The 23030-nt window shown below is 44.0% G+C and overlaps 1 protein-coding gene across 1 annotated transcript in view; it reads right to left on the bottom strand.

Annotated features, from left to right (window-relative positions):
• The window catches only part of LOC126188739 (uncharacterized), a 78465-nt gene that overhangs the window by 15042 nt on the left and 40393 nt on the right, over positions 1 to 23030 (bottom strand). The window contains exon 3 of the mRNA XM_049930347.1: positions 15330 to 15504. Coding sequence (XP_049786304.1) covers positions 15330 to 15504 — 175 coding nt within the window. The remainder of the gene's footprint in view (positions 1 to 15329; positions 15505 to 23030) is intronic.

The following is a 23030-nucleotide window of genomic DNA, read 5'->3' as shown; positions in this document are numbered from 1 at the left end:
GCCAGCAAGATCTCCGGATCTGTCCCCCATTGAGCATGTTTGGGACTGGATGAAGCGTCGTCCCACGCGGTCTGCACGTCCAGCACGAACGCTGGTCCAACTGAGGCGCCAGGTGGAAATGGCATGGCAAGCCGTTCCACAGGACTACATCCAGCATCTCTACGATCGTCTCCATGGGAGAATAGCAGCCTGCATTGCTGCGAAAGGTGGATATACACTGTACTAGTGCCGACATTGTGCATGCTCTGTTGCCTGTGTCTATGTGCCTGTGGTTCTGTCAGTGTGATCATGTGATGTATCTGACCCCAGGAATGTGTCAATAAAGTTTCCCCTTCCTGGGACAATGAATTCACGGTGTTCTTATTTCAATTTCCAGGAGTGTATATTCCAGAGCGTCAATCTCAGTTTCATAACCTAATTATACCAGAAACTGATTCTGATTCAGGAAGTGAAATCTCAGAAGCTGAACATGTGCAAGGTCCTTCTGCAGTGAATCCTTCTAGTGCAAGTGCCAGTCAAGTTAAAAAGAAAATTACAAAAGCAGTCACTTACATGTGGGTAAAGGAAAATATAATTGCTAGGGCAGAAAGTTTCTATCTTGTGTTTTCTGATGAAGGCAATACACCACTGGGTTATTTCAGAAGATTCTTTGATTCAGAACTAATTGACAAAATTGTGCAGGAAACGAACTTACACTCTGTGCAACGAACTACCACGTCAGTAAACACCAATATAAATGAAATGGAACAATTTTTCGGTGTTCTGATATACATGAGTCTTGTTTCTATGCCTTTGTACACGGACTATTGGTCTCAGTCAATGAATTGTGAAAAAATCACCAGCATTTTCAGTTTGAAGCGCTTTCGGAAACTCCACCGATACCTGCATTTTACAAACAATGAGGATGCTGTGAACTCTTCTGACAGACTTTCCAAAATAAGACCTGTTCTTGAGTCTATTGTAAGGAACTGCCGTGAGCAGAAACAAGAGTCGAAATTTTCCATAGATGAGATGATGGTTCCATATAAAGGTACAAGAGCAGGTAATTTGCGTCAATATATTGAAAACAAGCCACACAAGTGGGGTTTTAAGATTTTTGCTCTTGCTGGTGTGTCTGGAGTTGTCTATGATTTTCTTCCCTATACTGGCAAGGGGATGATAACTGATCTTGCTGATGACGAGAAAGTATTTGGAATTGGAGGACAAGTTGTGGTTACACTTTGCAAAAGTATTCCAAGAGATATTTCTCCCAGAGTTTATTTTGACAATTTATTTTGCAGCCTTGAACTTATAACATACTTTTAAAAAATCAAAACATTGAGCCCATGGGCACCATAAGGAAGAACCGAATAAAGTACTGTCCTCCACAAGACGAGAAGCAGTTACTGAAACAAGGACGAGGCAGCTATGATTACAGGAAAGGACAGTCATTCAGACCTCATTTTAGTAAGGTGGGCAGACAAGAAAATCGTGACACTTGCAAGCTCATTTTGTGGTGTCCAACCACTCGCAACAGCAATGAAAAAAGAAGAATTGATGTGCCCTGTCCCAGTACTGTACGTCAGTACAACAAGCATATGGGAGGAGTTGGTCTTGCTAGTATTCTGATAGAGCTCTACAGAGTACCAATGAAAACTAGGTGTTGGTACATGAGATTGTTTGGATTTACTCTAGATCTGAGTGTTGTAAATGCCTGGCTGGTATTTCGAAGAGACTCTCTGGACAAGAAGATCTCATAGAAGTCATTCAGGGCAGATATTGGCAATGGTTTGATGTTTTCAGGGAAAAGGAAAGTAGGAAGGCCCTCAATAGACATAACACCACTACAAAAGAAGAGGAGGAAGCCAAGAGTTCCGACTGTTACACAAGATGTCCGATTTGATAATATGGAGCATTGGCCTGTATGCGATCCCAAAGGTCGTTGTCGTTATTGTCCATCTGGATATTCTACAGTCATGTGTTCAAAATGCAATCTAGTATTGTTTCGTTCCAAAGAGGAACTATTTCCAAAAATTCCATTGCAAGAAGAACTAGAAGGGAAAATGAAACAGTTCTATTACACAGCGGAATGCGTAAATGTGTTTATGAATTAAATTATTCACATACAGGAAACCTTTTGCTTGAGGTTATTGGCAAACACTTTTTTTCTATAATACGTATAATTGTGGTCTACTGCTGGCAATGATGCTTGTAAGCAACATTTCATAATTTTCATAATTTTTGTCAAAAATTTCTAAAACTGACTGAATTGTATTTCTTTAAGCATAATCAATAAATATAAGCACTGAAAAATTTTTTTGTTTCTATTTTCACCATTTGCCAAATAAAGGGTTAAACTACCCTCCCAAATCAAAATTCAAATGGCTCTAAGCACTATGGGACTTAACTGCTGAGGCCATCAGTCCTATAGACTTAGAACTACTTAAATCTAACTAACCTAAGGACATCACACACATCCATGCCCGAGGCAGGATTCGAACCTGCGACCGTAGCAGCAGCGCGGTTCCAGACTGAAGCGCCTAGAACCGCTCGGAAACAGGGGCCGGCCTGCCCTCCCACTTACACAGTTCTGAGAAAACTGAGTTCCAGACTCCCACTTCAAAGCTATCATTTTACTTTGACCAGTGAGCTGTTTTCCCACATTGGAAATTTCTAGGAAACAGCCACCTAAACTCACATTTGCGGACATATTTATTCTAGTTTTCCTAGTGAACTTTTTTCCTGCCTTGCAGGAGAGAGAAATTCTCACTCCACCCGAAGCTGGTTCCAGCCGTCGCACAACCTCCCCCACAAGGGGAGAAGAAAAAACTTTTAGCAATAAACAGCTGCCAAACTTCCCACAGGAAAGCAGAGATAAGTATCTCTCAGCCAGCGAAAACCGTTGCCAGCAAACACAACATTTCACCAAGCTGTTCTTTGAACAGAGAGGCAGACCTATAACAATATTTTATTTCCACCCACTCAACATGCAACACATTCATTATGCTGGGCGTTTTAACCAGCGTCCAGCACTGCCCACCGCATGACGACACTTCGTGAAATCTTGACTGCACGTGCCTTGCTGATGCCGAGGCAGACAATATGGGAGCTGTAAACACCTACCTGGCAGTCAGTGCATTGGCACAGAGTAACATACTTATCTTTGTCAGTGTCCTGGTCACCATTCCCTGCTACAAGTAGCTAATCTTTAGAAGCCTGCTAATCTCCCTCCCCCCCCCCCCGCCCCCCCCCCCCCCAAGGAGCTCCCGGGCCTGATCGCCGTTCGCCAGCGAGTCCCCACTCCTACCATGAGGGCCACCTGGAACTCCATCATATTCTTACAACACAACAAATATGGGACGTGCAATTACCCACACAGCTAGAGGGAAATAAAGGCATGTGATAGTCGCTTGATCCCTGCAATCAAGGATATCAGCCATATTATCATCATGAATCGGTCTTAACATGATATAGATTATCATTAATCGAATCAATAGCAGTAATACATCAGGCGTGGCTGTCCTTCACTTGACTGACGCATTTCAGTGAGGGGAGGGAAAAGTGCCTGTTCACACTGGGGTGACAAATTGTCGTGGGATAGCGAGATGCACATGTATAGAGGGCGGTAGTATCGCTTACATAAGGTATAAAAGGGCAGTGCGTTGGCAGCACTATCGTTTGTAGTCAGGTGATTCATGGCAAAGGTTTCCGGCGTGATTCTGGCCACACAGTGTGAATTAACAGACTTTGAACTTGGAACGGCAGTTTGAGCTAGACGCTTGGGACAATCCATTTCGGAAATAAAGAATTCAACATTCCGAGATCCACAGTATCAACAGGGTGCCTAGAACACCAAATTTTAGGTATCATCTGTAACCACTTAAAATGCGTTGGCCGGCGGCCTTCACTTAACGACCGAAAGCAGCGGCCTTTACACAGAGCTGTCAGTGCTAGCAGACAAGCAACACGGCGTGAAATAATCGCTTAAATCAATGTGGAACGTACGATGAAGGTATCCGTTAGAACATCGCGGCGAAATTTGGTTTTAACGGGCTGTGGCCACAGACGACCGACGTGAGTGCCTTTACTAAAAACACAACATCGCCTGCAGCGTTTGTTCTGGGCTCGTGACCGACCATACCGATTGAATACTAGACGACTGGAAAGCCGTAGCCTGGTCAGATGAGTCCCTATTTCAGTTGGTAAGAGTCGATGATAGGGTTCGAGTGTGGCGCAGACCCCCCGAAGCCATGGACCCAAGTTGTCAACAAGGCACTGTGCAAGCTGGTGGTCCCTCCGTAATGCTGTGTCTGTGTTTACATGGAGTGGACTGGGTCCTCTGGTCCAACTGAACCAACTATTGACTGGAAATGGTTATGTTCCGATGCTTCATTTGCATCCATTCATGGACTTCATGTTCCCAAACAACACTGGAATTTTTATAGGTGACAATTTGCCATGTCAGTGGGCCACAGTTGTGCGCGACTGGTTTGAAGAACATTCTGGACAATTCGAGCGAATAATGTGGCCACCCAGATGGGCAGAGTTGGGACGTAATAAGTTCAGGCGAAATTTTTTCAAACGATCTAACAGTGTTCAGAAAGGACAGATTAAATACAGTTGATGGTGTAGTATTTATTGCTGTCAGAAGTAGTTTGCCTTATAGCGAAATTGAAGTAGATAGTTCCTGCGAAATAGTATGGGTAGAGGTTATACTTGAAAATCGGGCAAAACTATTAATTGGATCGTTTTACCGAGCCCCCGACTCAGAAGAGTTGAGTCTCATTTCAAATGAGTACCCCACTCATACAGTGGTGACTTCAATCTACCCTCGATATGCTGGAAAAATTAAACGTTTAAAGCCGCCGGCACGCATAAAACGTCATCCCAAATTGTACTGAATGCTTTCTCAGAAAATTATTTTGAACATTTAGTTCATGAGCAGCCTCGAGGCGTAAATGGTTGCGAAAGCATACTTGACTTCTTAGCAACAAATAATCCTCGACAAATATTGAGTATCGTGACGAATACAGGGATTAGCGACCACAAGGCAGTTGCTACTAGGCTGAATGCCGTAACACCTACAACCATCAAAAGGAAACGCAAAAAAATATATATTTTTAAAAAACTGATAAAAATGCTCTTAACGCCGTTTTAAGAGACAGTCCTCACTCCTTCTGATCTGGTCATCATGTAAGCGTAGAAAAGTTGTGGGATGATTTGAAAGAAACAGTGTCAACAGTTGAGAGATCTATACCACATAAATTAATAAGGGATGATACTGATCCCCCATGGTATACAAAACGGGTCAGATCGCTGTTGCAGAAGGAGCGAAAAAAGCATGCCAAATTTAAAAGAACGCAAAATCCCCAAGACTGGCAAAGTTTTACAGAAGTTCGAAATATAGAGCGTACTTCAATGTGAGATGCTTTTAATAATTTCCATAACGAACCTCTGTCTCGAAATCTGGCAGAAAACCCAAAGAAATTCTGGTCATATATCAAGCACACCAGTGGCAAGATGCAATCTATACCTTCACCGTGCGATAACAACGGTGAAGTCACTGATGGTAGTACTACTAAAGCAGAGTTATTAAACACGGTTTCCCGAAACTCCATCACTAAAAAAGACGAAGTAAATATTCCTGAATTCCAATCAAAACAACTGCCATGACGAGAAACGTAGAAGTAGATATCCTCGGTGTCGGAAAGCAGCTTAAATCACTTAATAAAGGCAAAGCTTCTGGTCCAGATTGTACACCAGTCAGGTTCCTCTCAGAGTATGCTGATACAATAGTTCCATATTTCGCAATTATATACAACCGCTCGCTCACAGAAAGATCCGTACCTAAAGACTGGGAAATTGCTCAAGTCACACCAGTACCCAAAAAGGGAAGTAGGAGTAATCCGTTGAATTACAGGCCCATATCACTAACGTCGATTTGCTGTAGGGTTTTGGAACATATACTGTATTAGAACATTATGAAGTACATCGTAGAAAACGATTTTTTATTGACACATAGTCAGCACGGATTCAGAAAATATCGTTATTTCGAAACACAACCAGCTCTTTATACTCAAGAGGTTCAAAAAGGCTCTGAGCAGTATGGGACTTAACATCTATGGTCATCAGTCCCCTAGAACTTAGAACTACTTAAACCTAACTAACCTAAGGACATCACACAACACCCAGTCATCACGAGGCAGAGAAAATCCCTGACCCAGCCGGGAATCGAACCCGGGAACCCGGGCGCGGGAAGCGAGAAAGCTACCGCACGACCACGAGCTGCGAACTACTCATGAGGTAATGAGTGCTATCGACAGGGGATGTCAAATTGATTCCATATTTTTAGATTTCCAGGCTTTCGACACAGTTCCTCACAAGCGTCTTCTAACCAAACTGCGTGTCTATGGAATATCATCTCAGTTGTGCGACTGGATTCGTGATTCCTGTCAGAAAGGTCACAGTTCGTAGTAATAGACGGAAAGTCAACGAGAAAATAGAAGTAATATCCGGCGTTCCCCAAGGAAGCGTTAAAGGCTCTCTATTTTTCCTGGTCTATATTAACGATATAGGAGACAATCTTAGTGGCCGTTTTAGATTGTTTGCAGATGATGCTATCATTGTATTATAAAGTCATCAGATGACCAAAACGAATTGCAAATTGTATAGTGCGAAAAGTGGCAATTGACCCTGAATAAAGAAAAGTGTGAAGTTATTCACATGAGTACTAAAAGAAATCCACTAAATTTTCATTACGCGATAAGTCATACAAATCTGAAGATTGTAAATTCAACTAAATACTTAGGGATTACAATTACAAATAGCTTAAATTGGAACGATTTCATAGATACTGTCTTGGGTAGAGCAAACCAAAGACTGCGATTCATTGTCAAAACATGTAGAAGGTGCAACATGTCTAATAAAGAGACTGCTTACACCACGCTTGTCCGCTCTATTCTGGAGTATTGGTGTGTGGTATGGGACCCGCATCAGGTGGGACTGGCGGATGACATCGAAAAAGTACAAAGAAGGGCGGGTCGTTTTGTATAATCGCGAAATAGGGGAGATAGTGCCACAGACATACGAGAATTGGAGTGGCAATCATTAAAACAAAGGCGTTTTTCGTAGCGACGGGATCTTCTCATGAAATTTCAATCATCAGTTTTCTTCTCCGATTGCGAAAATATTCTGTTGGCACCCACCTACAAAGGGAGAAATGATCATCACGAAAAAATAAGAGAAATCAGTTTTTTTCTTTATTGTGATTTTTATCACCTTTTCACAAGGCGGGCTGTCAGCAGCAGAGTACGCCGCTCTTCAATCTTGAGTCTTACAAGAAGTAATACATAGAGGGGGCACAGAGAATACAAACAAAACAGCGAGCAAAACAATGTAGACACGAAAAAACAAAAAACATGGAGCCGTTCACGCTGGACGAGAAAACATCACTGACACTAGTTGACACGGCGCACATAACATGGATGACGGCGACGGTACACGTGAACAGTGGCGGCGTGACGGCGAACAAACACTAAACACAAACGAAGGCACACACACGATACACTGATGGCGATGACCTCCGGCGCGCGAATGTTCACTGTGCGTGTGCGAGTCCGGGGACCTGCCAAGAGAGGAGGAGGAGAAAGGGGAGTGGGAGAGCGACAGGGGAGAGCAGAGATGCCACGGGCAGTGGAGATAGGGGGAGGGAGGAAGGGGGAGGGGAAGCCCGGGGGAAGAGGGCTGGAGGGAGGGGACGGGGGAAAAGGAAAGAGAAGGGAAGGGAAGAAAAGGGAGGGAGGGTGCCTAAAGGAAAGGACACCGGAAGTGAGGGGTGGAGAAGGGTCAAAGTTGATAGGAGAGGTAGATGGAGGGGAGGAGGACATCATCAGGGAAGGGGAGCTGGCGGAAGCCACCTTGGGAGAGGGTAAGGAGGGTGGAGAGATGGAGACCGTGTGGGACGTGGGAATACATGCGCGGCAGCAGGCGGGGGTGGGAGAGGATCGAGGAGACTAGCGGGTGAGGAGGACCGAGTTTACGTGAGGTGTACGAGATCCGTATCCTTTCAATGAAAAGGAGGAGGTGGGGGAAGGGGATGAGATCGTACAGGATCCGCGTGGGGGAGGGGAGACGGATGCGATAGGCGAGGCGGTGAGCATGGCGTTCAAGGATTTGGAGGGATTTATAAATGGTAGGGGGGGCGGAGATCCAAGCCGGATGGGCATAACAAAGGATAGGGCGGATGAGGGATTTATAGGTGTGGAGAATGGTGGAGGGGTCCAGACCCCACGTACGGCTGGAAAGGAGCTTGAGGAGACTGAGTCGGGAGCGTGCCTTGGCTTGGATTGTCCGGAGGTGGGGAATCCAGGAGAGGCGACGGTCGAGGGTGACGCCAAGGTACTTAAGGGTGGGAGTGAGAGCGATAGGACGGCCATAGATGGTGAGATATAAATCAAGGAGGCGGAAGGAAGGGGTGGTTTTGCCTACAATGATCGCCTGTGTTTTGGAGAAATCAGGGCTCACAAAGAGAAATTTAAGTGCCCGTTTTTCCCGCGCGCCGTTCGAGAGTGGAACGGTAGAGAGACAGCTTGAAGGTGGTTCATTGAACCCTTTACCAGGAACTTTATTGTGAATAGCAGAGTAATCATGTAGATGTAGATGTAGATGTAATCGAGAGGTGTCAGTTCGTGCACAATATCCTGCAACGGCCCCACTTTCGCAGTTGTGGACGGCTATAGAGGCAGCATGGCTCAGTATTCCTGCAGAGGACTTTCAGTGACTTGTCGAGTCCATGCCACGTCGAGTTGCTGCACTACGACAAGCAAAAGGAGATCCAAACGATATTAAAAGACATCTCACGACTTTTGTTACATCCGTTTATGTGTCCTGGTAAGCGCTCTAACTCCTCTTATGCTATCCTATACAGGGTGGTACAATGATCGTGACCGGGCCAAATATCTCACGAAATAAGCGTCAAACGACAAAACTACAAAGAACGAAACTTGTCTAGCTTGAAGGGGGAACCCAGATGACGCTATAATTGGCCCGGTAGATGGCGCTGCCATAGGTCAAACGGATATCAACAGCGTTTTCTTAAATAGGAACCCCCTTTTTTTTATTACATATTCATGAAGTACGTAAAGAAATATGAATGTTTTACTTTGACCACTTCCTTCGCGTTGTGACAGATGGCGCTGTAATAGTCGCAAACATATGGCTCACAATTTTAGACGAACAGCTGGTAACAGGTAGGTTCTTTAAATTAAAATTCAGAACGTACAGGGTGTTTCAAAAATGACCGGTATATTTGAAACGGCAATAAAAACTAAACGAGCAGCGATAGAAATACACCGTTTGTTGCAATATGCTTGGGACAACAGTACATTTTCAGGCAGACAAACTTTCGAAATTACAGTAGTTACAATTTTCAACAATAGATGGCGCTGCGGTCTGGGAAACTCTATAGTACGATATTTTCCACATATCCACCATGCGTAGCAATAATATGGCGTAGTCTCTGAATGAAATTACCCGAAACCTTTGACAACGTGTCTGGCGGAATGGCTTCACATGCAGATGAGATGTACTGCTTCAGCTGTTCAATTGTTTCTGGATTCTGGCGGTACACCTGGTCTTTCAAGTGTCCCCACAGAAAGAAGTCACAGGGGTTCATGTCTGGCGAATAGGGAGGCCAATCCACGCCGCCTCCTGTATGTTTCGGATAGCCCAAAGCAATCACACGATCATCGAAATATTCATTCAGGAAATTAAAGACGTCGGCCGTGCGATGTGGCCGGGCACCATCTTGCATAAACCACGAGGTGTTCGCAGTGTCGTCTAAGGCAGTTTGTACCGCCACAAATTCACGAAGAATGTCCAGATAGCGTGATGCAGTAATCGTTTCGGATCTGAAAAATGGGCCAATGATTCCTTTGGAAGAAATGGCGGTCCAGACCAGTACTTTTTGAGGATGCAGGGACGATGGGACTGCAACATGGGGCTTTTCGGTTCCCCATATGCGCCAGTTCTGTTTATTGACGAAGCCGTCCAGGTAAAAATAAGCTTCGTCAGTAAACCAAATGCTGCCCACATGCATATCGCCGTCATCAATCCTGTGCACTATATCGTTAGCGAATGTCTCTCGTGCAGCAATGGTAGCGGCGCTGAGGGGTTGCCGCGTTTGAATTTTGTATGGATAGAGGTGTAAACTCTGGCGCATGAGACGATACGTGGACGTTGGCATCATTTGGACCGCAGCTGTAACACGGCGAACGGAAACCCGAGGCCGCTGTTGGATCACCTGCTGCACTAGCTGCGCGTTGCCCTCTGTGGTTGCCGTACGTGGTCGCCCTACCTTTCCAGCACGTTCATCCGTCACGTTCCCAGTCCGTTGAAACTTTTCAAACAGATCCTTTATTGTATCGCTTTTCGGTCCTTTGGTTACATTAAACCTCCGTTGAAAACTTCGTCTTGTTGCAACAACACTGTGTTCTAGGCGGTGGAATTCCAACACCAGAAAAATCCTCTGTTCTAAGGAATAAACCATGTTGTCTACAGCACACTTGCACGTTGTGAACAGCACACGCTTACAGCAGAAAGACGACGTACAGAATGGCGCACCCACAGACTGCGTTGTCTTCTATATCTTTCACATCACTTGCAGCGCCATCTGTTGTTGAAAATTGTAACTACTGTAATTTCGAAAGTTTGTACGCCTGAAAATGTACTGTTGTCCCAAGCATATTGCAACAAACGGTGTATTTCTATCGCTGCTTGTTTAGTTTTTATTGCCGTTTCAAATATACCGGTCATTTTTTAAACAACCTGTAGGTACGTTTGAACACTTTATTTCGGTTGTTCCAATGTGATAGATGTACCATTGTGAACGTTTCTGAGAACGCATGCTGTTACAGCGTGATTACCGGTAAATACCACATTAATGCAATAAATGCTCAAAATGATGTCCGTCAACCTCAATGCATTTGGCGATACATGTACGACATTCCTCTCAACAGCGAGTAGTTCGTCTTCCGTAATGTTCGCACATGCATTGACAATGCGCTGACGCATGTTGTCAGGTGTTGTCGGGGGATCACGATAGCAAATATCCTTCAACTTTCCCCACAGCAAGAAATTCGGGGACGTCAGATCCGGTGAACGTGCGGGCCATGGTATGGTGCTCCGACGACCGATCCACCTGTCATGAAATATGCTATTCAATACCGCTTCAACAGCACGCGAGCTATGTGCCGGACATCCATCATGTTGGAAGTACATCGCCAGTTTGTCATGCAGTGAAACATCTTGTAGTAACGTTGGTAGAACATTACGTAGGAAATGAGCATACATTGCGCCATTTAGATTGCCATCGATAAAATGGGGGCCAATTATCCTTCCTCCCATAATACCGCACCATACATTAACCCGCCAAAGTCGCTGATGTTCCACTTGTCGCAGCAATCGTGCATTTTCCGTTGCCCAATAGTGCATATTATGCCGGTTTACGTTACCGCTGTTGGTGAATGACGCTTCGTCGCTAAATAGAACGCGTGCAAAAAATCTGTCATTGTCCCGTAATTTCTCTTGAGCCCAGAGGCAGAACTGTACACGACGTTCAAAGTCGTCGCCATGCAATTCCTGGTGCATAGAAATATGAAACGGGTGCAATCGATGTTGATGTAGCATTCTCAACACCGACGTTTTTGAGATTCCCGATTCTCGCGCAGTTTGTCTGCTACTGATGCGCGGATTATCCGCGACAGCAGCTAAAACACCTACTTGGGCATCATCATTTGTTGCAGGTCGTGGATGACGTTTCACATGTGGCTGAACTTTTTTTTTTTTTTTTTTTTTTTTTTTTTTTCCTTTATTGAATTTCAATTCCCCCCGAAGGGGGCGGGCTGGCAGCAGCTTAGGACGCCGCTCTGCAGCCTACAGATTTTCTGATAAAAAGCAGGAGAATAAACAATAATAAAAAACAGGCGATAAAATCGGGGACTTAGTGAGTAAACAGGTGAAAAGAAAATGGGGAAATTAAAACAAACAACAGAGGGAGGATGAAGCGAATAAAAATACATACGGAGCAGACAGGGGGAACAATAGACAATTAAAAAACACGGCGACAGTCTGGATTCTGTTCGCAAAGTATATAAAAATGCACACCCAGCGACAGCATGGTTTCTGTTCGCAACACAACACTGAATAGTCACTAGAACACAGCACGAAAAGTCGGCAAAGGTGACACCACAGTCGAGAGCAGGTGGGGGAAACTGGACAGGAGATGGGAAAACAAAAAGGGGGGGAAAGGAGAGGAAAAGCGAAGGGGGGGGGAAACCGGGAAAGGAGCTGATGGAGGATGAGAACCCATAAGAGGGGTGGGGGGCAGACGCGACAGGGAGGGGGGGTAGGCAGAGGAGGGGAATACAAAAGGACTGGGGGGGAGAAGGGAGGTAGGGAGAGGTGTAGTGGGGAGGAAACAGGACGGAAGGGGGGGGGAAGAGGGAGCCCAGGGAAAGGACAGAGGAAAGGAGGGGGAGGGAGGATCAGAGTTGATAGGAAGGATAAATGGAGGGAGAGAGGGCATCATCCGGGAGGGGGAGTTGACGGAAGCCACCTTGGGAAAGGAGATGGAGGGTGTAGAGATGGAGGGTAGGGGGGACACAACAGTGAAGACGGGGCAGGGGGCGAGGATGGGAGAGGAGAGGAGCAACCAGGGGGTGAGGGGGGTCAAGACGGCGGGAGGTGTAGAGGATGCGGATATGTTCGAGGAAGAGGAGCAGATGGGGGAAAGGAATGAGATCATAGAGGATCCGCGTGGGGGACGGGAGGCGGATACGGAAGGCGAGGCGGAGTGCATGACGCTCAAGGATCTGGAGGGACTGATAGAATTTGGGGGGGGCAGATATCCAGGCAGGACTGGCATAACAGAGGATGGGACGGATTAAGGATTTGTAGGTGTGGAGGATGGGAGAGGGGTGCAACCCCCATGTCCGGCCAGAGAGGAGTTTGAGGAGGCGGAGGCGGTTGTGGGCTTTGGATTGGATGGATCGGAGATGAGGGATCCAGGTGAGGTGACGGTCAATGGTGAGGCCAAGGTAGGTGAGGGTGGGGGTGAGACGGACAGGACGTGCGCAGACAGTAAGGGAGAAATCCAGGAGCCGGAAGGAGCGAGTGGTACGACCTACGATGATTGCCTGGGTCTTGGAAGGATTGAGTTTCAGGAGCCATTGGTTACACCATGCAGCAAAAAGGTCAAGGTGATTCTGGAGAAGGCGTTGGGACCGTTGGAGGGTAGGAGCGAGGGCGAGGAATGCGGTGTCATCAGCATATTGCAAGAGGTGCACTGGAGGGGGGGGTTGGGGCATATCTGCTGTGTACAGGAGGTAGAGGAGAGGGGAGAGGACAGAGCCCTGGGGCACACCGGCAGAGGGGTAGAAGGTGCGAGAATTGGCATGATGGATGGTAACGTAGGAGGGGCGGCGGGAGAGGAAGGAGGCCACCAGACGGATGTAGTTGATAGGAAGGGCGTAGGTTTGGAGTTTAAACAGGAGACCGGGATGCCAGACACGGTCGTAGGCCTTTTCAAGGTCAAGGGAGACAAAAATGGCGGAGCGACGGGAGTTAAGCTGGAGGGAGAGGAGATGAGTGAGGCGGAGGAGTTGGTCATCAGCAGAGAAGGAAGGTCGAAAGCCACATTGGGTGTTTGGGAGGAGGTGGTTTTGGTGGAGGTGGAGATGGATGCGCCGGGAAAGGATGGATTCCAAAAGCTTGCTGAACACCGACGTGAGACAGATAGGACGATAGGAAGAGGCATCAGATGGAGGCTTATTGGGTTTGGAGAACATCAGGATACGGGAGGTTTTCCACAGGTCGGGATAGAAGCCAGTGGCAAGGATGACATTGTAGAGGGCGGCAAGGAGGGAAAGGAAGGAGGGAGGGCAGTGTTTGAGGTGGCGGTAGGTAACGCAGTCGTGGCCGGGAGCAGTGTTGCGTTTAGTGCGGAGTGTGAGGGTGGCTGAACACTTCCTGTTCCCTTAAATAACGTAACTATCTAGCGAACGGTCCGGACACTTGGATGATGTCGTCCAGGATATCGAGCAGCACACGCCTGTTGGGCATTTTAATCACAAGAGCCATACATCAACACGATATCGACCTTTTCCGCAATTGGTAAACGGTCCATTTTAAAACGGGTAATGTATCACGAATCAAATACCGTCCGCACTGGCGGAATGTTACGTGATACCACGTACTTATACGTTTGTGACTATTACAGCGCCATCTATCACAAAGCGAAAAAAGTGGTCCAACTAAAACATCTATATTTCTTTACGTACTACACGAATATGTAATAAAAAATGGGGGCTCCTACTTAAAAAAACGCAGTTGATATTCGTTTGACATATGGCAGTGCCATCTAGCGGGCCAACCATAGCGTCATCTGGTTTCCCCCTTCAAGCTAGACAAGTTTCGTTCTTTGTAGTTTTTCGTGAGATATTTGGCCCGGTCACTATGGACCACCCCGTATATATCCTGATTCATAAATACAACTAAGGCGTTGAGACTGTTGTACAGTCTACCTAGAATACTGATTTCCTAAATTTATCGAAGAGGGTTTCACAAGAACAACATTAATTTTCTTCCAAAAAGTTCCACTTAAATACCTGAATATCATCGTTACACTTTCGCATGGGCTATATTGACCTTTTCATGACCCTAGCAGTGTGGCTGTAAATTTTTCGCTGTCTGCTGTCATACCTCCTTGACAAGAAACCCAAACTTTGGAGCAGCCTTTAGAATATAAATTTTAGAAAGCATTCTGGAGCACAGCTGTCGATATGAAATGTTAAAAATCAAATAAAAACAGCCTCGCTTGCGTTTTCAGATTCTTTTATTCGTTAGCAACCGGTTTCGGTCCTTTCTTTTTCTACTAATATCACTCCTCTACCGCCATCAGCAACCATGATGGCGGGGCAAAGCCTGAAAAGGATCTGTGGAAAGGACCGAAACCGATTGCTAACAAATAAAAAATCTGAAAATGTGATCGAGACTGTTTTTATTTGATTTTTACTCCCTAGCATATGTTTTGCTAATGTCTTTTATGTTGTTTATCAAACAAATGCCTCGTTATTTCAGTCCAATAATAAAAAACTAGACAGTAAGTAATCCCATAGAAGTTATTCATATTAAAGTCTTCTACAATAACAGCTGAGTTTTACTGTGTAGAGGTTGAATGATATCGACTGTTCCCTGAATAATACATTCATTCTATAAGACAGGAATGATCATTTCCATATAAATTATAAAGAGTACAAGCAGTGGCTAATATTACCAAATGGTGTTAGACCCACCTGCAGCATTAACGAGGTGATGTTGAGGTCTTCGAACAGGTGTACGGCAGTGCCTGCTTCATCCAAGGCGTCCTGTATTCGATGGTAGTATGGGTACTGAATGAGGCAGATCGCAGACATGATGGCAGAAAGCTGGCGTCCTAATGTGCTGTTAACCTCTGACACTCCAAGGTGCCTGAAAAAGACAATGACTGCTTGAAATCCTTGTCCACCCTATATTTATTCGGGTCGCATTTGGGAAATAATTTGTGTGATCATTATTGGTTTCAGCTGCTAGACGACTTCTTCAGATTTGTACTGGTTGCCTGCAGGATAATAAGTCACATTCATTGTAGTAAGTGGCTGCTTTTACAGTCAGATTTGCGGTTACTGAATGAAGGGTTTTTTCTTAGAAAACGAAGTAGGGCCAGCTGAGAGGCTGTTGTAACCATCCCACAATCTCTCTCTTTCCCAGTGTTTATCCCGTCGTACAGAGTCTGCGCTTTCCATGATGCGTTTTTTATTACTGTTTTAAATTTCTGGTAGGATATTTTTCCTGTGGCCTCAGTAGTCAGTAAATGTAAGGGAGAGAATTAGTGTGCGCCGTCCATCTGTGAATTGTGTAACCATTGTTGTGTGTACCGTATTTTAACTGTTTGTGTGCCGTATTTTTTGAGGAGCAGATTGTAGACCAGCCCAACATTTGCGTAGATGAATGGAATATCCCCTATAAACCACATACAGACTGACGAAGAGGCCAGATCAACGGCAGGTTGACCGCAGTGGAGATTCGATCCGTGGCTGTTTCTCGCAACCTATCACACTGAGCGTTAAGCTATTACGAACATACTACCCAGTGATAAGCCAAAACATTATGACCTCTGCCGAGAATTCTTCCGTGTTGTATGGCCGTGGTCCATGGAACTCTTCTACCCCTGACGTTTCGTCCAAGGCTACGTTGGACATCTTCGAAGGTGTTCCTGTTTGTGCTGAGTCTTGCCGACTCCGAAGATGTCCATCGTAGCCTTGGACGAAACGTCAGGGATAGAAGAATTCCATGGACCACAGCCATACAAACCGGAAGAATTCTCGGCAGCTGAAACATCCGTCGTGAAAGCCTTCGTTGTATGATTATGGCTTCTGCTTAATCCACCTTTGAAACGCAAAATAGCAGCAGTTCTGCTTGGCTTGGGTTCGACAAGTGCTTGGTAAGTTTCTGGAGCTATATGGCACCAGATGCCTACACGCAGGTCACGCAATTCCCATAAATTACGGAGTAGTGTTTTGCGAGTGACGGGCTGGTGACTGATAACGGCCCAGATGTCTTCCACTGAGTTCAGATCAGAGGAACTTGCTGGCCAAGATACCAACGTGAGCTCGCTGTCACCCTCCTCAAACCATTACAGCACGATCCTGGCCTTGTAATATGGACAGTTATGTAGGATGAAGATGACATCATCGTCGGGGAAGATATAACGATATAACCTTCGAAGGGATGCAAGTTCAATGAAGCCAAGGTGAAGACAATCTCCACTCATTCCAAATTAATAATATAAGTGTAGACCAGATGTGGCTTAAATTCAAAGAAATAGTATCGGCATCGATTGAGAGTTTTCTAGCAAATAAATTAACAAACGACGGAGCTGATCCTCCGTGGTACACAAAACGGGTTAGAACACTGTTGCAGAAACAACGAAACAAACATGCCAAATTTAAGCAGACGCGAGATCCCCAAGATAGGCGATCCTTTACAGAAGCTCGAAACTTAGCGCGGAGTTCAATGCGAGACGCCTATAACAGTTTCCACAACGAAACTTTGTTTCGAAACCTGGCAGAAAATCCAAAGAGATTCTGGTCGTATGTGAAGTATGTTAGCGGCAAGAAACAATCAATGCCTTCTCTACGCGATAACAATGGAGATACTATCGAAGACAGTGCTGCCAAAGCAGAGTTACTAAACACAGCCTTTCGAAATGCCTTCACAAAAGAAGACGAAGTAAATATTCCAGAATTCGAATCGAGAACAGCTGCCAACATTAGTAACGTAGAATTAAATATCCTCGGAATAGTGAAGCAACTTAAATCACTTAATAAAAGCAAGTCTTCTGGTCCAGACTGTATACCAATTAGGTTCCTTTCGGAGTATGCTGATGCATTAGCTCCATACTTAACAATAATATACAACCGTTTGCTCGATGAAAGAACCGTACCCAAAGATTGGTAAGTTGCACACGTCACACCAATATTCAAGAAAGGTAGTAGGAGTAATCCACTAAGTTACAGGCCCATATCGTTAACGTCGATATGCAGCGAGATTTTGGAATATATATTGTGTTCGAACATTACGAAGTACCTCGAAGAAAACGATCTATTGACACACAGTCAACATGGGTGTAGAAAACATCGTTCCTGTGAAACACAACTAGCTCTTTATTCACATGAAGTGCTGGGTGCTATAGGCAAGGAATTTCAGATCGATTCCGTATTCCTGGATTCCCGGAAGGCTTTTGACACTGTACCATACAAGTGGCTCGTAGTCAAATTGCGTGCTTATGGAATATCGTCTCAGTTATGTGACTGGATTTGCGATTCCCTGTCAGAGAGGTCACAGTTCGTAGTGTAGGGAAGCAGCCTATTCACGCTGTAGTAAATTCACATCAGTTTCCATTGTGTGCTAGCCAGTCTGCTGTAACTAGCTCTGACGTCATAAATGTTGCGCAATACCTTAAAAATCAAGCAAATGACCTAAAACTTTTCTAGCATGTCAGGAATAATACTAAATTAAGGTGTGTTAAATATCAGTTCGATAACTTCAGCCATTTTCGAAATTTGGACGTTTTTCTAAAAAAATCATTGGCGCAACAGAAAAGAGCTAGAGACTTCAAAATTTATATTTAGATTCATCTTTCATAATGATTTAATAAAAACAGTACTTTGGATTTCACAAACTAAGACTTTAGTGGAAATTCATGATTTTCTGGTTTTCGTCTCAAAACTGAAGGAAGCAAGATAGATTAAGTAGGCTAATAAATAAGGCTAGGATGTTTAGATTTAAATAGGTTGGAGGTCCGCTATGACTGTGAAGATGTGAAAAGTTTCTTTTGAATACCTATAAAATTATAGCAATAGCGGATCTCAAAAGGGCCAGTTCAGAGCTCATCTACTGCGTGCAGTGTAATTTAATTAATTCTCTCGCACAAAATATTTAACTTAGCCACGTCAAAATTTTATTATCAATACTTATCTGCGTGCTGAATGCACGTTTAAATTAAGAGCTTCATCGGCCATCAGCAAAAGAAGCTATAAATTATTATGTAACTTGAAGTGGTGCGTTACTAGCCCAGCGGCTAGTCGGGAGAGCCGATTTGATCAGGTGTTCCCTTAGCCGTCCGCACCGCGGCTATATATATAAGAGCGCTGCGCGAGGAAGGAAGGCCCCAGTTCTCTCCAGACGCTGAATAGCACGACATCTGTGTCGGGAGTCGCGTCGCTTCGGTATCACTGCTACAAACAGCCTCGGGTGCCGTATTAAGTTACTAGAAATACGCGGAACCATGAAATAATTTCAAGTGAAGGGTTAATTCTTGGATGATTTTCATTATCTAGCTTCAGTTTGCGTATTGTCGTATTTTCACGTGCCGTCGCGGGACAGACATTCTAACAATTATTTAGCGTGGCGTTTGATGAAATATTCTCATCAAATCTTGGCGAGCATTCTTTTTAACATTTAATTCGGACATTTATAGTTGCATCAGCGCATTAGACTCTAAACTGCTCTGTTAGTTAGATTGTAGGGATACTTGTGTTTGTTAACAGTGAATTTCAGAATATACTCAACTATTTTGGAAAATCGTTTTTTGATTAGAAATCCCGGACAATCTCCTAATTCCTCAGAGCTATAAGCTGCAGCTATAATGGTATTCTCAGATGAAGTGGGCACTAGGAACTCTAATTACAGGCTTCACTTTTTGTTAAATCACTTTCTGGGTGCTAAAAAGTAAATAGAGAGCCAGTGTTGAGAACGGCGAAAGACAGCATTAACAGCATTCTAAAAGCCTGAAACTGATTGAACATTCAAACATTTATACAGCATTATTTTAATTTTCACAAGTTAACCGCCGCTCCACATATGGTGCATCAGCCGGGAAATCAACTAAGTGAAAGTGATTTTTAACTATTCGGATTCGCGAGTGAAATGCGACACGCAGCTGAGTAATAGAACAGTGAAAGTGTTACGTGGGCATGTGGACAACGCAGTTGGATTAACAACGCATCTGGATTGATGGAGCTGCCAGCATCGCGAGAAGCCAGTTTCGCCGTACCGCAGTCGTCCGCAGTTGCGGGCCACGCAAACACACAACAGCCGTCGGAGTGCCGTCTGCAATGCAGCGAGCTGCGTCGCATCAGTAATCCTGGTACGCCGCGCCGACCACGTCGTGCAGAAGGAACTAAGTTAAGTGAAAAGCTGTTAAAAATTTTACTAACCTGCACTAAAAGACTGTCGGCGATGGAACCGCCAAAAGAAACTGAGTTTAAACTTAAATTAGAACCTATGTCTGTTGAGGGAACTGTAAATTCAGACAACGTTTCAAGTATAAACATGCATGAAAGTAGTAATGTTAAAGTGAAATATGAAGTATTGCCTCCTGACAGTAGTGTGGGAAGGGGCAATGATTCAATAATAGAGACCCCTGTAGTAAAGCAGAAAGTAGAAATTGTAAATTTATTGGATGATAGTTTCTCTGATGAATTAAAAATGAAACAGTCATCAGAGATGGTGGAGTTTAAGAAGGAGCAGTTAGATATGACTGATCAATCAGAAGTTTCATTTAGTTTTGAAGATTCTGGTGTTGGAGCTAGTTTTTCGTCACCTGGGTGTGATAAAAAGCCAGCTAGTGAGCAACCCAAAGATGCTGGGGCTGTTGATCTAAATGTTATATTACAAGCAATAGCTGCCAGTCAAACAAATTTTAATATGCGGTTTGAGGCAATGGATAATAAATTGGAATCCAATAATGCTGAGTTAAAGTCTGAAATAAGTGAACAGGTCAAAAACAGTAATGCTGAATTAAAGTCTGAAATAAGTGAGGTCAAAAGCAGTAATGCTGAATTAAAGTATGAGATTATGGCCAGCCAAACTAATTTTAATAAACGATTGGAGGTAATGGACGATACCTTCAAGGCTGGTTGCAATAAGTTGAAAGAGGATCTAGACAGTTTGAATTATAAAATTGACTACAACCATGAGGATATTAAGAAAAAGGTTGCTCAAAAATTTTCTGAAATGTATAAAACAGTAAAATCCGAAGTTGCTGAGGTTCGCAAGGACTTCCAAATGGAAGATGCGAAGCTGGAGCACAAGTTAACAGAAAAGATCGTGGCGGAATCTGAACTGTGCTCAGATAGATTTAAAGATGTTAATATTAAAGTAAACATATGTCACGCAGACGTAGATGCAATTAAAACTGATACTACTCATATTGTACAAAGAGTAGATAATGTTGAATTGAGAGTAGAAAATATCGATACTAACATTGCTAACATTGAGAGTAAAGTAGCTTCAGTAACTTCTGGTAATGGTAGTATACAACAAGTTGTAGCTGCAAACGCCGCTTTTATCGGGTGTCGGCAGTTCTTGCGGTTCGATCCAGATAAAAATATCCACCCGCTAGATTTCTGGAACGATTTTGAAGATGTGATTCCACCAACTTGGTCTGAACGAGAGAAAATCTCATTTATTAGAAGCCATTTAGCAGGTGACGCCATGCGTTGGTCAGCTGATGTTATGTTGAAGTGTAAAACTTTAGCGGAGTTTAAAACAGCTTTCATTAATGAGTATTGGTCTAGCAATAAGCAAAATGAAGTGTTGAGAGAATTTTGGAGTGGAAAACGCTTCAATGCAGGCAAGGAATCAAATAAAGAGTTTGCTAGGTCATGGATTTCACGTTTGTCACATTTGGCGGAAAAGCTAAAACCAGAAATGATTATACTAGGTCTTGAAGCCAAACTGCCATGGTATTGGCAAACTAGAATTATATCTGCCCCTAGAGACAATCTGGATCGTTTCATTGAGTATCTGGAACGTGTAGAACGTGTTGCTGCCAATGAGGAGCAAGCACGTAATAACAGAAATGCCAATAACAATAATAGTAATTTTAGGAACGAGCAAAATGGCAATGTAAACATCAGAACAGTAGGTATTCGCCATCCTAAGAGAGGTAGGAATTGGGGAAATAATTATCAGAACCAACAATGGCGTCCAAGGGATAACAATTTTGTTCCAAACAGAATTATGCAGGTAAACAACCGCGCGGAAAGCAATGCTATGCCAGCTAACTATAATGAAACTAAAGGAAACAGTAGTAGGCCGAGGCAGGAAAACTAGTTCCCGTCTATGAGGACACTGGCGCTCACCAGGCGGTTACTTTTCCTAAGCCAGTAGTTACGGGAATTGGTAAGACAAATCAGAATACTCAAACTGAACATGTGGATGAAGAGTCGGTAGCATCTAAGGATACAACAGAAATATTAGATCACTCACAGTATTTGATAGATACCGTGTTAGAGACGCTTTCTAAGTGGGAAGAGAAAGAGAAGGCGCAGCAGTGTAACGATAGGGAGGAGCTACAAAATACTGAATTGACAGGTGAAGAAGCAGAAGAAATTCATGCTTATATTTACGATGAAGATGATGTGCTCTTATCTAAAGTGCCTGTGCAGGATGTTGATAATGTACTAATGGATTTAGGACAGGAGATAAGTGAGAATGTAGAGGGTAGGCTGTTGAGGGTCGATGAACCCAGTAGCTGTGACCAGTTGTCACTTGAGAAGGAAACCGACGATAATGGTGAAAGTGGTTTAGCTGTAACTAATGTTACGCCCGGTCCGGAGGCGCAGAATCGCTCAGACTACAGTAATTTGGGTTATGTTCAGCAAACTAAATGTAATGAAGTCGTGCGGTGTTTCGATTTAAAATTAATAGACCGACTGGAAAAGGCAGCTGAAAATGTAATTCAGGAAACCCCTACACACTGTGACCTAAATGTAATGAAGACAGATGTCAATCACTTTAGTTGGAGACAAATCCAAAAGGAACTACTAGATGAATTTGAGGAACCACCTGTACAACCTAGAATAAGCCACCCTATAATAATAGTGAATATGTTGGGTATCAATGTACGTTGTCTCTTAGACAGTGGAAGTGAGGTGAGTGCAATATCTCAGTCCTTCTTTGATGCATTACCTGGTAAAGACAAGCTTACAGTAATGAGGGTATCAGGACTAAGAATAATTGGTGCTACTGGCAAGGTTTCAAAAACAGTAAAGCAAGAAGCTTTACTACCCTTTAACATTAATGGTAATTTAATTGATCATCCATGTTTGTTGACTTTGAAAGAAGCCAGTTAAAAATGGTTTTGCCAATAACCGGAGTAATTACAGTCCCTTTTAGTGATAAACATGTAGTAACTGATGATGAAACTTGGGAGCTGCCTATACGAATTCTGAAAAATAGGAGGTATTGGGACGAAGGTGTTAATCTTAGTAACAGTAAGCTGAACACAGAAGAAGAAGAAGGAGCAATTATTTTAGACAAACTAGAGGCTAAATTGCAGGAAATCGATAAGATTTCAGACAATCAAAAGGAAGAACTGAGACAGGTTCTAAAGAGGTATCGTAAGGTATTTTCAGATCGACGTGGCGTGGTCAAAGGTTATGAATGAA

Source organism: Schistocerca cancellata, chromosome 5 (genome assembly GCF_023864275.1).
Source record: "Schistocerca cancellata isolate TAMUIC-IGC-003103 chromosome 5, iqSchCanc2.1, whole genome shotgun sequence".
Lineage (NCBI taxonomy): Eukaryota > Metazoa > Arthropoda > Insecta > Orthoptera > Acrididae > Schistocerca > Schistocerca cancellata.
Note: the sequence above shows the minus strand (reverse complement) of the source record. Positions and strands in the feature narration are given on the sequence as shown.